Below are 14,730 nucleotides of genomic sequence, written 5' to 3'. Positions count from 1 at the left end.
CACACAGTCCTCACCTGTGCAGGTGGGCTATGCAGGGGGTTATTGTCCAGCTGCAGGGACTGTAGCTGCTTCATCTTTCTGTAGCAGAGGGGCACGCTGGTGACCTTGTTGCAGGAGACATCCAGCTTCACCAGGGGCAGCTCCGCCAGGTCTGAGTGAGAGAGAGAGGGGGCTCAGGGTGGCTGACCAGCCTGTTCATAACATCCTCTTAGCATTAGTACAGGCTCTGAAGACTACTCTGTGTTCTCATGATCCTGCTACCATAGATCCTACAGAATAACCAGACAGTCAGCCCTGTATTTTTAACATTTAAGTTATATTTCTCTATGTGCCAGTGAAGTTTTCACATTTTTATTCCAGTTCTACTGAACATTCATGAATAGTTGTGACCAAGGATAATACAGTGATGAACCAATGGGCAAGAATGATGACTGCAGTTGCAACTGTTGTGTGATGCCCATGGTTTATGTTGATCAAAGTGTGCAGGAACAGGCCACCAAAAGATACAGATTTTTTTTTTAAATTAGCCTCTGCAACCTACCATAGATAAGTGAGCAGGCAAAGAATAAATAATTTTTGGTTATAAATGATTCTCCCTGAGAGTTCATTACATAGAGGGATGTTTTTGAGGAAACAAAGGTGCAGTTTTCATTCACAGTGTTCTATATCTGGAGGTGGCGGGAGACAGAAATGTTTTTGTGACTCAGCGCATTGTTTTCCTTAAAGCTCTTTTGGAAAGGGCGGATGTTATATTGTTATTTTAAAATGATTTTTGTTTTCATTTCTGTAATTTCTTCCCTATTTATGATCCCTGTTTTCTCTGTAAAGAGGTAAGGAAGGAGGGCTCATCTTACTGTATGTGCACATGCCATAAAAATCTTGGGCAGCACTGCATAACTCCTGATATGTCAATAAAGCCAGTGTGAATTACTGAAACCCCGGGCAAGGGAGAAGGAGAAAGTCAAAGTGAGTATGAAAGCAAGTGAGATTGAGCTATCTCTGGATTGTGAGAGAAAGCTATGCGGATTAACAAGCGCGAATCCGCAATAGCTGCGACCGCACACGCGCATGCATCCATGTGTGCATGCATCCACGCACACACCCTCACACAAACACGTGACCTCTTCTTTGGCGCATGACCAACCTTTCCACAAAATCTTGTGCAAATCTGTGAATCCATTCGGGAGTTATACGCCTTTTTGTGATAGGCCACGCCCATCACCACGCCCCCTCTTGGTCAATCAGCCTGAAAGTTACTCAGCTCTACCTTCTGTCATGACCAACCTCCATGCCAAATTTCAGCCTCCTGGGGCGAAAACTGTGGCCGCTATGAGGTGGGCCACTTCTGTGGACCAACCGACCGACCAACAGACAGAGCTATAGAGCTGCAGTCACAGCTAAAAAAAATAACTAGCAATACCTAGATCTCATTGATAGCCTTTTACAGCTCCTTCATAATAAAGATGACTGCATTCGTTTTGCAGTGATACACATTTCAGCAGATCACAGTCTGGATGGAGACCTATATCTGTTAAATTTGAACAAGCAGGCATTCTTTTTTGAATCAGATAAAAATAAGAGAAAAGAATGACCCAACTGATTCAGCATTGATCCATGAACTGAGGAAGTACTTTTGGAACACCATTTACCCATTATCACTATAGTGGTACCTCCACAGAATTTGTGTAAGTCTGGCAGCACTGTGTCCCCCTGCCAACTCCTTCCTCCCCCAGTGATGGTATGGCTTGAGCCCACATCACATAAATGCTGACAGTCCGGCTGCACTGCCATATAAAGACTGGTCTCTCACTCGCATAAGAAGCAAGAGACTGAAAATCCTCTATGTTGTTTGTAGGGAAACAGGCAAAAACCACTTCTACAGAGATGTAGGGTAGACCTCCTTCCATCAAGCCCAGACAGAGATCACACTAAGGCTGAATGCAGTGACTATGTGTCCTCATCGGCCAGCTGTCGGAAATCTCCAACCCAATCTCTGATCGAAGCTGTCAAAGCTGACTCTGTTCTAGATTAGACCCGCAGAAACCCTGGGACCCGATGCCGAGTTTCAGGGGGCTTCTAGCAGACAAAAGCTTTATCAGATTTGTGCATATGGTGGAAAACAAAATCCCACTCCAAAGTGAAGCACCCAGAGAAGAAGCTCTGTGACCACCCAGCACCCCAGTGGAAGTTCAACACCAGATTTAAGTGTCAGTGTGGCACATTAGTTAATGAGGTGTAGTGCTTAACTCCAATATGAGGCACAGTAATAGTTCCTTACCAACAGCTATTGGGCTACTAACATTTTACAGCAGTTCTGAAAGCTGTGCCAATGGCAGGCCACTGCTGGGTACTATATGCTTGCTTGCTTGCTCGCTCGCTTGGTAGGATTTCTCTAAGACATGTCACCTGAACTGATTCAGTAAAGTAACACAGCAGCTGCTCACATCTCAGCATTTACGTAATATGATATTACACATTTGTGACGTCTATGTTTTCTCCAGTACTCACCTTCAGGAAGTGTGCACAGGCAGTCAAGCCATTCTAATCGACCTGTGACGCCTATGGTTCCTCAGGCCCTAATGTTCAGGAAGTGCTCACAGTAAGCAGAGTGATTCTAATGAATCTGTGAACTCTATTGTTCTTCTGGCACTCACCTTCCGGAAGTGTGCACAGGAAGTTCCTCCTCACATTGAGCTCCCTCAGGGCCCGAAGCCTCCTGATGTGTCTGGGCAGGGCGGTGATCTCGTTACAGCTAACATCCTGCAGGGGGGTAACATGAGCAACAGAGTGGGTCTTAACGGGAAACTGACCAGGGAATCTCACTTTGGTTTACAGTATATAGCTTTAAGTATGTAGTATATATAGAAAATTTCATTCTATCATTTCCATACTTTTGAAGGGCCCTGAACATGTGTGCATACGCAAATATACACATACTTACACACACACACACACACACACACTCAAGCATGTCTGCTCACATCCAGGAAACACACTCACCAGCTCCATCAGGTCCCTGAGCTGGCCTATGGCTTCAGGAAGAGCTCCCAGCTTGTTGTTGCTGGCATTGAGGACGCGCAGTGGAAGTTCACACAGGCAGGCAGGCAGAGCCGAGATCTGGTTCCGGCTGTGGGGAGAGTGAGATGGACAAGAAGCAGAAGACATGATGCCATTAAAAGATGCAATTCATTGCCAAGTATAGCCTTCTTCAGTTGCTGCCTAGAGGGTGCAGTGTCAATTCCCAAGTGGTGGCATTTATGATGCATATAGTACAAAAGGCACTATAAACCCACAGTGCTTCAGTGACCCTCAGGAAGTACATTTGGAAAATATGCAGAATTTAGCCCAGAAAGGGCTCAGTGCTGCACAACAACGACATCACCAGAGACTCATCCATCATTTTTGGGAGCACTGTAGACAATCACTGTCAAACTGAATCAGAAAGAAATAAGAGAAGTAAAACGGAGTTCTCTTCTGACATCAATTCTTATTCTTATGTGAAACACACTCACACATGCATGTGCGCATACACACACATACACCCAACTGCACACACACACACACACACACACATATCTTTGCAGATTACTGAAAATAGGTGTATTACATAAACACAGCATTTAATCCAGTTCCACATATAAGCCCAGCACACAGAGGTCATGAAGAAGAATAAATACAGAATGATATACACACACATTCACGCACACACACATTTCAGCTCTAAGCAGTCACTGCTGAAATGAAGCCTTTTGTGTGGCATTTTCAGATTAAATGTGCAGAGAAGATTTCAGCCCACATCACTGGCAATGCGCACAGGCTCCTACACAGCACAGCCTACAAATGTCTGCCTCTTGGAACCCAGTGGACATTCCAAAGCGCTGGCCACTTTGTTTTCCAGGAGGATTCCGGAACACTCCAATCTGTCTCTTGGGACAACATACTAAAGGGAACAAAGTGGAGAGGAGGGCCTTTCCTAGATTACCTCATTTTGGAATGCTCACACATTCCAAAGTCTAATGAACATGAATCCACCTACCTTCCTTCCGCATTGAAAAAGCAACACCCACCCAACAAAAAAGCAGGAACTTTCAGATAATTTTGATGCCCCTTTCCTTACATAATACCCACCCTCACATTAGACAGCCCTCCGACCCACCCCCTACTCCCCAACGTCATGGATATACAGTACATAGACAGGAGACATGGGGGGGAGCAGAGATCCGGATGACAGCTTTGCTGCAGAGGCTTGGCAGATGCATCCTAAAGTTAGCATTAATGTTCCTGTGTCTGGATCAGCTCAGGCACACAAAGACAGGGAGAAACGGAGCGGTAAGTGGGACCACACAAGCTGCACTAGACAAACGCAAATGCAGCCCCACTCCCAAGGCTTAACCAAGCGGCCAAAACCAGACTTCGTTTTTGAAGCTCATTTCCTGGTGTTGTAGTTCCTGGTTGCTCACTAGCGCCACTACGGATGGCTCCAGTATAGGTGTTTTCATATCCGGTTTCCATGTAAGTCTACGGTACAAATGTGATCAAAATACAAAGTCAATAATTTTTTCTCACAATAACAAATAGTCATAATAGGTGTATTTTATTCGTCTTATGGCTGTCCATGGGTCGATTTCATGATTTATTGCGTCATTTGGGCACAGTGCCAATATTTGTTCTGGACCAATGAGGTACAGCTTGCGTCACTTCCGGATTACTGCAGAGGACTGAGCTACAGTAAGGGCTACAATCTGTGGTCACTGGGGTGGGAGGTGGCGTCTCTTGGCCTTGACATTGCGGCTCCGACTACGGTCCACCTGTGCGAAGTCAGAAAATGCAGGCATCCCATTTTGTAGTGGCTTCATTATAGCGTGTGCTATTTACAGCTGCACTAGACGACCATAAAATAATCCTCCTCTGAAGTTTTGCGGTAGCCAAGTCATTTTTACTATTTCCTTTAGCCCACTTAACCAAATAATTCGTTGGCAGAAAGCGTAATCAGCTAACGCTTATTTGCTATATGTGGTAGTCCAGTAGCCTATGCTAAAACAGTTCGCAACTTCGGCTACCAAGCCATTTGACTAGCTAGCTAACCCTAACCGGAAAATATTCCATCTGTCAAACGTGTTTGACGGCTTGTCAGTCGTGTACATTACGTAAATGTCTACCTGGGCTAGGCTGCACGAATGTGACAAAGCTAGAAGCTAGCAAGAAAATAATATTAATTAGAAATTCAATGTACATTATTTTTGTCTTTATGCAACAGGTGCAAAGTGCGTTGTCCTATTTACACGCCTGTTGATCAGTTATTAAAATACTTGGTAGATTTGTTAAACACCGCTGACAGTGTTAATTTTTATTCGGTAGAAAGTGACTTGCGAACGATCGGTCAGCTAGCGTCACCCAGCAAGTGAGCACCACAAACGACGATGGAGTAGCTAGTAGCAGTTACTGGCTCATTAACTGTCTGTGCCGAAAACCTACGACGATAACTTGCTCGGTTAACAGCAGGTCTACCAGACAGTTATACGAAAATTAGCCTAGTCAAATCACCAGTAGCCTACACATCTCTGATTGATTGGCCATCATCAGTGTGGTCGATGTTCTTCCCCTGTGGTTCATATTGCTAATGCGTGAGCTAACCACGGATAGCCTACCTAGCTCACTGGCAAGCTGATACGCTAGCTAAGCATATTCGTTTTGCTGAGAAACATAAATAGAAGATAACTGAACATAATTGTATTATTAATGCCATACATATAACGTGATTACATGACACAGTACAGTCACGGATGGAAATTAAACTCCGTAAACATAATATAATATATTTTAAAACAACGGCAGACAGTCAGCTAGCCTCAAGTTCGTTCAGGTTGATGGGCTTTTCCGCACCGGACTGTCAATCACATTGTAAAAATGACAAGACCGCTTAACTCTATGGTTTTGGCTCCAAATCGAGAACATGGCCGCGCCCGCCATTGAGCTTCAAAACGTGTTTTACAGACCCACGGAGAGGCAATGGGTGACGTCACAGTAGCTTTGTCCATATTTTTTACAGTCTCTGGGCTTAACAAATAATGCATTTGGAATCCTGACAGTGCCAGTGTGTGGTGGCCAGACCTGTAGGATAGTTTTAGGAGAGAGGGGTTCATTCCGCAGGTTTGTCCTCATCTGAGGACATCTAGAGCCCTGAATCTGGGTGGGCCAAACACTCCTTTGATGGAGAAATAGGAAAAAACCTTAGGAACCAGGGAGGGAGACCATCTTCCTCTGGTCAGCTCGGGTTAACCAACATGACAGTCCATTTTCAAGTCAGTCTGCTGTTCGAACTGAAGTTTGCTAGATCGTGGTGAACAATGAAGGAGACTGGGCCTGGTTTGGTATTGCCACTCTGCAGTTTGCAGTATTGTGTAGTGTGAGTATTCATCATTGAATCAGGGGTTTACAGGTTCAGATCTTTAGGTGATGCACCACTGTTGTAAATGTGACACAGATGGTATATCCAGCTGGTGTAAGATCACAAATAATCACAAATATGTGATTAGAATATTCTTAACTGAACATTTTAATGCTGATGTAACATTCACTGCTGAGAATAGACAGTAAGTTCTATGAAGCTGACTTAGATTTTTTTTAACATTACAAAAGCCTACTCTTTGAAGGTTTAAGCTCTTATGCTTGTTGTACTAGGGGAAATGACTGCTACTTACAAATAAAAATAGAACAAAAGCTCAAATCCAGACCAAAAAGGTTTCAAAAGAAAATGAGCTCCTAAGTTGTTTAAGCAAATGTCCAGCTTTATAAGCGGACATCATGTAAAATAAGAGATACGTACAGGTAGCTTAGCCTATGACAACTTCATGGTTTGGAAAAGAGTGCCTGTATGCATGAAAAATAATGCAGCATAAAGGCTGTGGGGAGCCCAAACGCAACCTAAGAGCACTGCCAAAATATGCCACAGCTCATTTAGAACAGGAAACATCATTCATGTCACTCCTACAGCCATTTCACAGTTGCAGAGTGGCTGGCTGAAAATGCCACTGGGAAGCACAGAGTCCCACAGCTTTAGGTTCGGGAACAGTCCATAACGGCAAACCGCAGGTCACAGTTGCCAACTCAAACGAGCGGCTAAAAGTTTGATACAATCCGTGGAAATCAATTCCGGTTGTTACTAAGGAAACAGACATGTGAACCAGATGCTTCCGAGTTAGAATTCTGCGTGGGCTGACGCTGTGGAGCCCTAGTGCAAAGTACTGTAACATGAGTAGCTTCTGTAATAAATATCTAGCTGAGTAATAAACTCATAGGATGGAAAATGAAAGGATAATATGTAATAATGGAGGCCCGGCAAGCACCTACAGACAAGGTGATGTCACTACACAAACAGGAAAGGTGAAGCAATATTCAAAGATGAGAACCAAAATGGTTGTATAGGGCCTTGCATGTTGTTGTTCCAGTGTCAGATCATAGAAGATAAGCATGTTTGCACATAGGAAAAGGGTTCTAAGGATGCATGTTTGAACATAGAAAGAGGGTTCTAAGGATGCATGTTTGCACATACAGAGATGGTTCTAAAGATGCATGTTGCACATGGAGAGATGGTTCTAAGAATGGAAGTTTGCACATTGAGAGATGGTTCTAAGGATGCATGTTGCACATGGAGAGATGGTTCTAAGGATGCATGTTGCACATGGAGAGATGGTTCTAAGGATGCATGTTGCACATGGAGAGATGGTTCTAAGGATGCATGTTGCACATGGAGAGATGGTTCTAAGGATGCTTGTTTACACATGGAGAGATGGTTCTAAGGATGCATGTTTGCACCTGGATCATGGATCAAATTTAAATATTTGTCTGTTAACTGAGAGGAATCAATGAAGCTCAGTTTCTATGATCACTGTAGATTTACTGGGGACACTGAAGTTCATGCAAATGCCTCCAAACTCATTGGACAGCACTTCATCCTACAGAAAGACAATGATCCCAAACATACTGTTAAAGCAGCAAAGCAGTTTTCCAAAGGAAAAAAATGGAATATCCTGGACTGGCAAAGTCATTCACAACAACTGAATCCAACTGAGCATGCGTTTCTTATGCTGAAGATAAAACCTAAGGCAACTAGCCCCGAAACAAGCAGGAGCTGAAGATGGCTGCAGTACAGGCCTGGAAGAGCAACACCAGCGACGTTATCCACATCTGATGATGTCTATGGGTCACAGACTTCAAGCAGTCAATGCATGCAAAGGATATGCAACAAAGTACTAAACTGCTTTCATTTATATAACATTAATATGCCCCAAACAGTATGGTGCCCTGAAATGAGGGGAGGGGGGCCTATGTATAAAAAGTGCTTAACTTTCTACATTGTGAAACCAAATTGTATAACAATGCCCTTAAATAAAAGCTCAGAATGTGCCCTTTAACCACACATGTTAATAATTGTTTAAGTGCAAATCTAAAATTATGGGGTACACACCCATATCAAGAAAAAAATATGTCTTAGTCCAAATCATTTGGGAGTTCACAGTGTATAGTCTCTTGCTTATTCTGTCTCCTGTAATAACATAACAAATTAAAAATGTGATTTAAGGTTGGCTTTAACAGATTGATGTAACAATGCTTAGACACAAACAAACACAACGTAGGAGTACAAACCCACAAAGTACATCATTTCATGAAATTGCATCACAAAATTCAGAACTGATTTATATGTTAAATGCTGACCTCAAAAATTGAGATTGCGGTAACAAATGGGTAAAAGTCTGTTGCACATCTCCCTACCACATGTGGATGACCTCTTTCTGGGGCCCATATGATAGACAGTGTGTTCTTGCAGGCAAGTGGCCTACTTCCTGTACCCAAGAGACTCATGGGAGTACCTAAATTAAGTTCCCAGGCACTGAAAAATACATCCCTAAAATACATCCTTACATCTGTAAGGAACCGACATCGGTTATAGCAGTGGTAACCAAACCTGTTCTGATAGAGCTACCGTCATGTAGGTTTTCAAAGCACACCTCATTCAACAGCTAGAGATCTCATTGAGCTGCTAATTAGTAGAATCTAGTGCTAAATTATGGTTGAAATGAAAACATAGAGGATGGTCGATCTCCAGGAGTTGGTTACCCCTGAGTTATAGTATCTTGAAATGGAAAAGCAAATAGTGATGGGACTGTAACTATGAATCCTATATGAATATGAATTAATAGGTAAGAATATTCAGCTTTAACTTACATTACTTTACAGTTAGTCTGAACATAGTGACGGGAGAGTGAGGCCTCATGAACCACATAATGGGCAAAGCTATATTCATCTGCTGTGAATCAATGACTCGCATGAGCCAATAAAGAGCCTTCGTCATTCACAGTAAAACATAATGACTAGTAAAAGTTAGCAAGTCCTTTGCAAGCCGTGGTGGCGCCAGCCATTTTCTGGTTCAAGGGGTGTCAACCACCCATCACTGTTTGGACATTGAACACTCATTTCAATGTTTAACTCTAGTTAGTGCCAGGAGGGAACACAGTGTGAGCTCTGCAGAGCGGGGAAAGGGAGGTCAGAGGAGGAGGTGGGTTTCCAGGCGGAGGAAGAGGTGGGGAGGGAGGTGGGTTTCAAGTCTGAAAAGGAGGTGCTGTCCTGAGATGTCATGGCCCTCGGAACAGGGCTCCATTGTGTCTGTGCAGGGAGGGGGAAACAAAACCCGTCTCGACACACTGCCAAATAATAAGACCACAGAGACGCCCCTCATGCACTCCTCTTCTCCAAAATGGCCTTGGGCCAGGAGAGCTGGAGTGGAACGAACAGAAAATGAGACAGAATTAAATCTTTTCATCTGCATGTTCCTGACGAAGGGCATGGCAGGCCCCCCCATCCGTCACCATAGAGATATTAAAAGATACCAAGAAATGTGATTAGCTGCTGAAATCTTCACAGGCCCAGACAACCCATCTCTGCTGCACTCTGCCAGGCACGAATTCTGCCCCCATCATCGTTTTTCTCTGGTGAGACTGTGACTTGTTATCGGAGAATGAGAGGAGGTGGTTGTGCTGTGTGTGGCTCATTAACTGGAGAGTTAAATCATTATTTGACCCAGGTCTGACATTTTCATAGAGTGCGCATACGTGTGTGTGTGTGTGTATCTGCGCATGCAAGGCCCCCGTGTACGCATATGTACACATGCATGTGCGCATGTTTTTCTGTCTATGCATGCATACAGCTGAATGTGCTCATATTTGAGCGTGCATATGTGTGGGTGTGCGTGGGCTTAAAGAGGTGGAGGGGGGTGTCTGTCGCAGCAGGAAAAAAAGACTGCTGGTGAGAAAAGCATTAATGATAGAAAGAGATGATGGCTGTTCTCAGGTCAGCTTGGAGGTTTCACCAAGCCTAATAAACAAATATAACATAACAAAACATAAAGAAGAGAACAGCCCATTCAGCCCAACAATGCTCGCCATTTTGCCTAGCTAAATTGTTCCTAGTGATCTGATTACCTACAGACTGTATAGTATCCAACACTGTATCAAGCCTGGTTAGGAAAATCCCCAGAGTTTCTGCCTCTACTGCGTGTCCTGGCAGGCTATTCCTCACATTGACAACTCTCTGCATGAAAAAATTCTTCCTAATGTCTGTTTGCTTTTTGCTAATTTCCATTTATGTCCCCTAATTCTACTAACAGAACTCAATCTGAAGAAATTCTTGTGGTTCACTTTGTTAATTCCCTTTAAGAATTTAAAAGCTTCAATCAAATCACCCATACGTCTCCCTTTACAAAGCTTGAAGAGATTAAGCATCAGAAGTCTTTCCTCATAACTTTTATCTTTCATACCAAGAATCAATTTGGTAGCCCTTCTTTAAACCTTTCCCTAAGCCTCTATATCTTTCTTGTAGTACGGTCCCCACCCACTCTGAAATGCCTCCTGTAATTTATACTGTCTTCATTTTGCTAATATGACCCTCATGTGGTACCGTATGAAATGCTTTTTGTAAATCTAGGTATATAATATCATAATAGCCATAACACTTAGTAGTTACTTCCTCAAAGAATACCAAAAGGGTTGTCAGACATGACCTTCTTTGCAAAAGCCATGCTGGCTATCCCTTAGGATGTTGTTATTTTCAAGAAACAATTCTAACTTGTCCCTAATGATAGATTCCAGTCTTTTACATGTGATGCAAGTTAAACTGACAGGCCTGCAGTGAGGTCTCTTGAGGTCCAGTGTTTCAATGTAATGGGAAAACTGGGGGAGGGGTTGCCTTATGGAACTGGAACATGCAGTGCAATATATTGTAAATATGAGGACATTTTAAATCTTATCAGACTGCAATGTCTGAAGGCAGCAATAATTCATTTATTTGGCCGCATATTGTGAAGTGTTTATAATATGTTACACTTGAATGAGCTCTGCTATCAGCAGTTGCAGGCGGTTTCTCACACTTGGAGACAAAAAGGAAGTGCTGGAAGTGCAAGAGGTATCAACCGTACATAAAAGGCGACAGAGCCTTCAATATTACATATGAAATGCAAACATGCAAATATCAAATACATGCATTTGAAATATGGCCCATTCATTGGTGATGACATCATTGCATGAAACACTAGCCTTCAGGCTTGTATTTAACAAGCACTGCAGCTTGACCTGACATCAAACACCTCAGGCTCTGCTTGTGCTTACTCCAAAAGCAAGGACACATCCACCCTCTTAAACCCTACTCAGCCTTCCCTCAACCCTATTTGGTGTGTTAACCCTGTCCACATTCCACTCAAACTCCCTTCCATTGCTCCCTCATTTCCCTCTTTTATCAAAAAGAATGGATTAGAAGGGGAAAATACAATAGCGGTAATGGAAAAAAGCTATTTAAAACTGATGCAAATCGGGGCTTGTATTAAAAACAAAACCAGTCATGATTGCAGTTGTTCTTGTAACATTACCTCAGCCTACCAAGCTTGATGATGCCTCCTCTTGAACTGACCACACCCCACTCAAATCCCTGAGGGTGACACTCCTCACTCTACCATGCCCTTTTCTGAGCCTAACATACAACCTCAGTCTACAGGTGCTTAAAGCATCGCATTGTCTGCATGACCTTTTCGCCCTTCGCCAAAAATACACTTCCACCTTCTTTACGGCAACAGACAAACAGGCCAGGTTTTCTTTTAAACTTAAACTGGCCAAAGGATGAGGAGACGTGCCATGGAGATTCCAGAGATCACTGCACATCACAGAAGAGACCAAAGGGCTCTTTTAACCTAACCGAAACTATTTTGAATTACTCTGTGATAATAGCACGTTCTTATCTTTAGGTAGACGATTAGAGTTCCTGTCCCAGGTTAAGGTGGTACGCTGCATACTATATAAATGTCTATACTATATAAACAACATAAATGCCTTCTTAAAGTTGCGACTTCTTATTATTCTTTGAATAGTGGGAAGTACGCTGGCACTGTACTGATACAGACCTAGATATAATCACAATCAATATTCCCCCTCAAAAAGACAGCACAGTCCACTCTCCTTTCACTTGTTTATACTTTGTTCAGACAAGGAGTCGGCAGAGAGTGTAACAGATAGAGAAGGTATCACAGGGCAGAAGGTGCCATGGTGAAGAACCCCCAGCCACGCAGTATATGGCTCAAGTATCAGCTACTCTAAAGGCTAGGCCACACCTCTCACAGTTATAGTCACAATCTTCGATGAATCAGAATAATATTTATTTTCTTCATAATGACCATCAGTTGAATAACCCTATCCCACAGGATTCCAAGGATCCAAAGATTATCCAGTACATCCAATAATGATCCCATGCTCAATTGCTTTTCTAAGTGGCCAGATATGTGTTGCAGAACAACGTAACTGAATTGTAAGAACTGAATATGAAAGTGTTTGAATTAGTTTTTAATAACTTTAATTTAATTTAATTTAATTTAATTTAATTTAATTTAACAAAAGTTAAAAGTGAAACTTGAGTGCAATGAACAACAAATTCAATTTCAGACCATTAAATTCATTTTTTGAGCACAACACTCAGTTTAAGCATTTCAAATTCAAATTACTGCATTACAAATTCAAGTTATGCAATTCAAATTCAAATTACTGCTGGCACTGATTTCTAAACAAAATTTTCACCCAAATGCAAAAAGAGCTACTTTTCTGCTCAGAAAATGGGAACTCTAGACCACAACAGGCAGGTGGTTGTATAGTCTGTACAAACACAATACCGTAGTTCACCATTTATTTAAATGACTTTGTGATTGAAATAACTGTTGCTAGCTGGCAAACCTGTGCACAGATTGACTAGCTTCTGTTACGTTACCAGGGTAGTTTCAGTGGGGAGTCCCTTTTGCTACACCACTAGCCAAGATAAGGCATTGTGAAAGGGGTTCAGTTTCTCTGCACTTCTGCTCTTGCAGCCAGAATAATACGTTTAAGTCATCCTCCCCATGAGTCCAGTGTTATAAATATCTTATTAAACTACAACAAAATGTTGCTCTACAAGGTGGGCCTGCTCTAATGAGTTTTCTACATATTTAAGGTGGCACGCTTTGAGGGCATACCTGAGGTCTAAGGAGGTGAGCGACTGGAGGTTGATGATGATGTCGGGGATGGTTCTGATGCAGTTGTGATAGAGGTTCAGGTTTTCCAGGGCAACAAAATGACACACCTCAGATGGGATGTCTGTCAGGCGGTTCCTGGACAGGTCTGGAGACAGAGAGAGAGATTTTAACATCGTTTTAACAAATGCTTTAACATTTCCAAACCCCTTTATTGGGGTATCCTGACAATACATTGACTAAAAATTGAGAGAGAGAGAGAGAGAGAGAGAGACAGAGAGAGAGAGAGAGAGAGAACGTGATAAAGCAGGAGGAGAGACAGACACATTACCACATACAGCGGATAAATTCAATCCCAAATAAAGAATTTTTACATTTTAAAGATAGCAAGTGAACTTGCTATTTTAACATATTTTTTTCAAATAGAAATTGATTAAAATGAGCTGGGTTCTGCTGCCCAGGGGCTGCAGGCGGAGTTCCCAGGTGGGGACGTTTCTGTTGCACCCTTGAGCAAAGGGCACTACAAGCCCCAAACTGCCTAACCGACCCTCAAGTACAAATGGGAAATAGACGGAATTCAAACTATGTAAATTACCATATGGGAGTGCACTAAGCAAATAAATACATAAATGTAATTTACCCAAACTTCATTTCCCCAAACAGCAGGGATACTCTTACATGGCGCCATACCATGTACACCACGATGTCATGCAACTGCAGCAACCCAGAACATGATTTTAGCTCCATTTTAGTCCTCATAGCTACAATAGGATTACTGCCGAAATTCAGCATTTCCACCCAAACCCTGCCTTGGCTCAGCAGTATGTGTCTCTGAGTCTTGCTTATTTTCTACAGCTGTTGTTGAAAGCACACACATGCTTCTTATGGTAATATAGTGCTATCAAAGACTAGATTTCCATCTGTACAACTAAGACAGCTCAGTCAAGGCAGAATACTGGATGAACAGGGCCCTATAATAACACAAGGAGCACATGCGGTCCAAAGTTGAAAAGTTTAGGAGCACATTAATGCATTCCAATTAATAGAAGTGCTCCTAAATATTTTTTTTACCAGTTAGCACACATCAGTTTTCATACGCAAATGCTCCTTAAATGGAAGCACTGTAGACCCAGCAGAATACTTAAACTGTGACATTTTTTTGACAAGTTTTAAGGCCATGGCAATAGGCACCT

The 14,730-nt window shown here is 42.6% G+C and overlaps 1 protein-coding gene across 7 annotated transcripts in view; it reads right to left on the bottom strand.

Annotated features, from left to right (window-relative positions):
* Positions 1–14,730, bottom strand: part of LOC135250951 (leucine-rich repeat and calponin homology domain-containing protein 1-like) — a 63,742-nt gene that overhangs the window by 31,575 nt on the left and 17,437 nt on the right. For all 7 annotated transcript variants that reach the window (XR_010329047.1, XM_064327819.1, XM_064327820.1 and 4 more), the window contains exons 2-5: positions 13,541–13,685; positions 3,001–3,127; positions 2,655–2,760; positions 15–151 (exon numbers count right to left, since the gene is read on the bottom strand). Coding sequence is in view for 6 of the 7 variants with exons in the window: in XM_064327819.1 (XP_064183889.1) it covers positions 15–151; positions 2,655–2,760; positions 3,001–3,127; positions 13,541–13,685 (515 nt within the window). In the remaining variant the exon portion in view is untranslated. The remainder of the gene's footprint in view (positions 1–14; positions 152–2,654; positions 2,761–3,000; positions 3,128–13,540; positions 13,686–14,730) is intronic.

Source organism: Anguilla rostrata, chromosome 3, assembly GCF_018555375.3.
Source record: "Anguilla rostrata isolate EN2019 chromosome 3, ASM1855537v3, whole genome shotgun sequence".
In the NCBI taxonomy this organism is placed as follows: domain Eukaryota; kingdom Metazoa; phylum Chordata; class Actinopteri; order Anguilliformes; family Anguillidae; genus Anguilla; species Anguilla rostrata.
The sequence above is the reverse complement of the archived record's forward strand: the minus strand, read 5'-3'. Positions and strand labels throughout refer to the sequence as shown.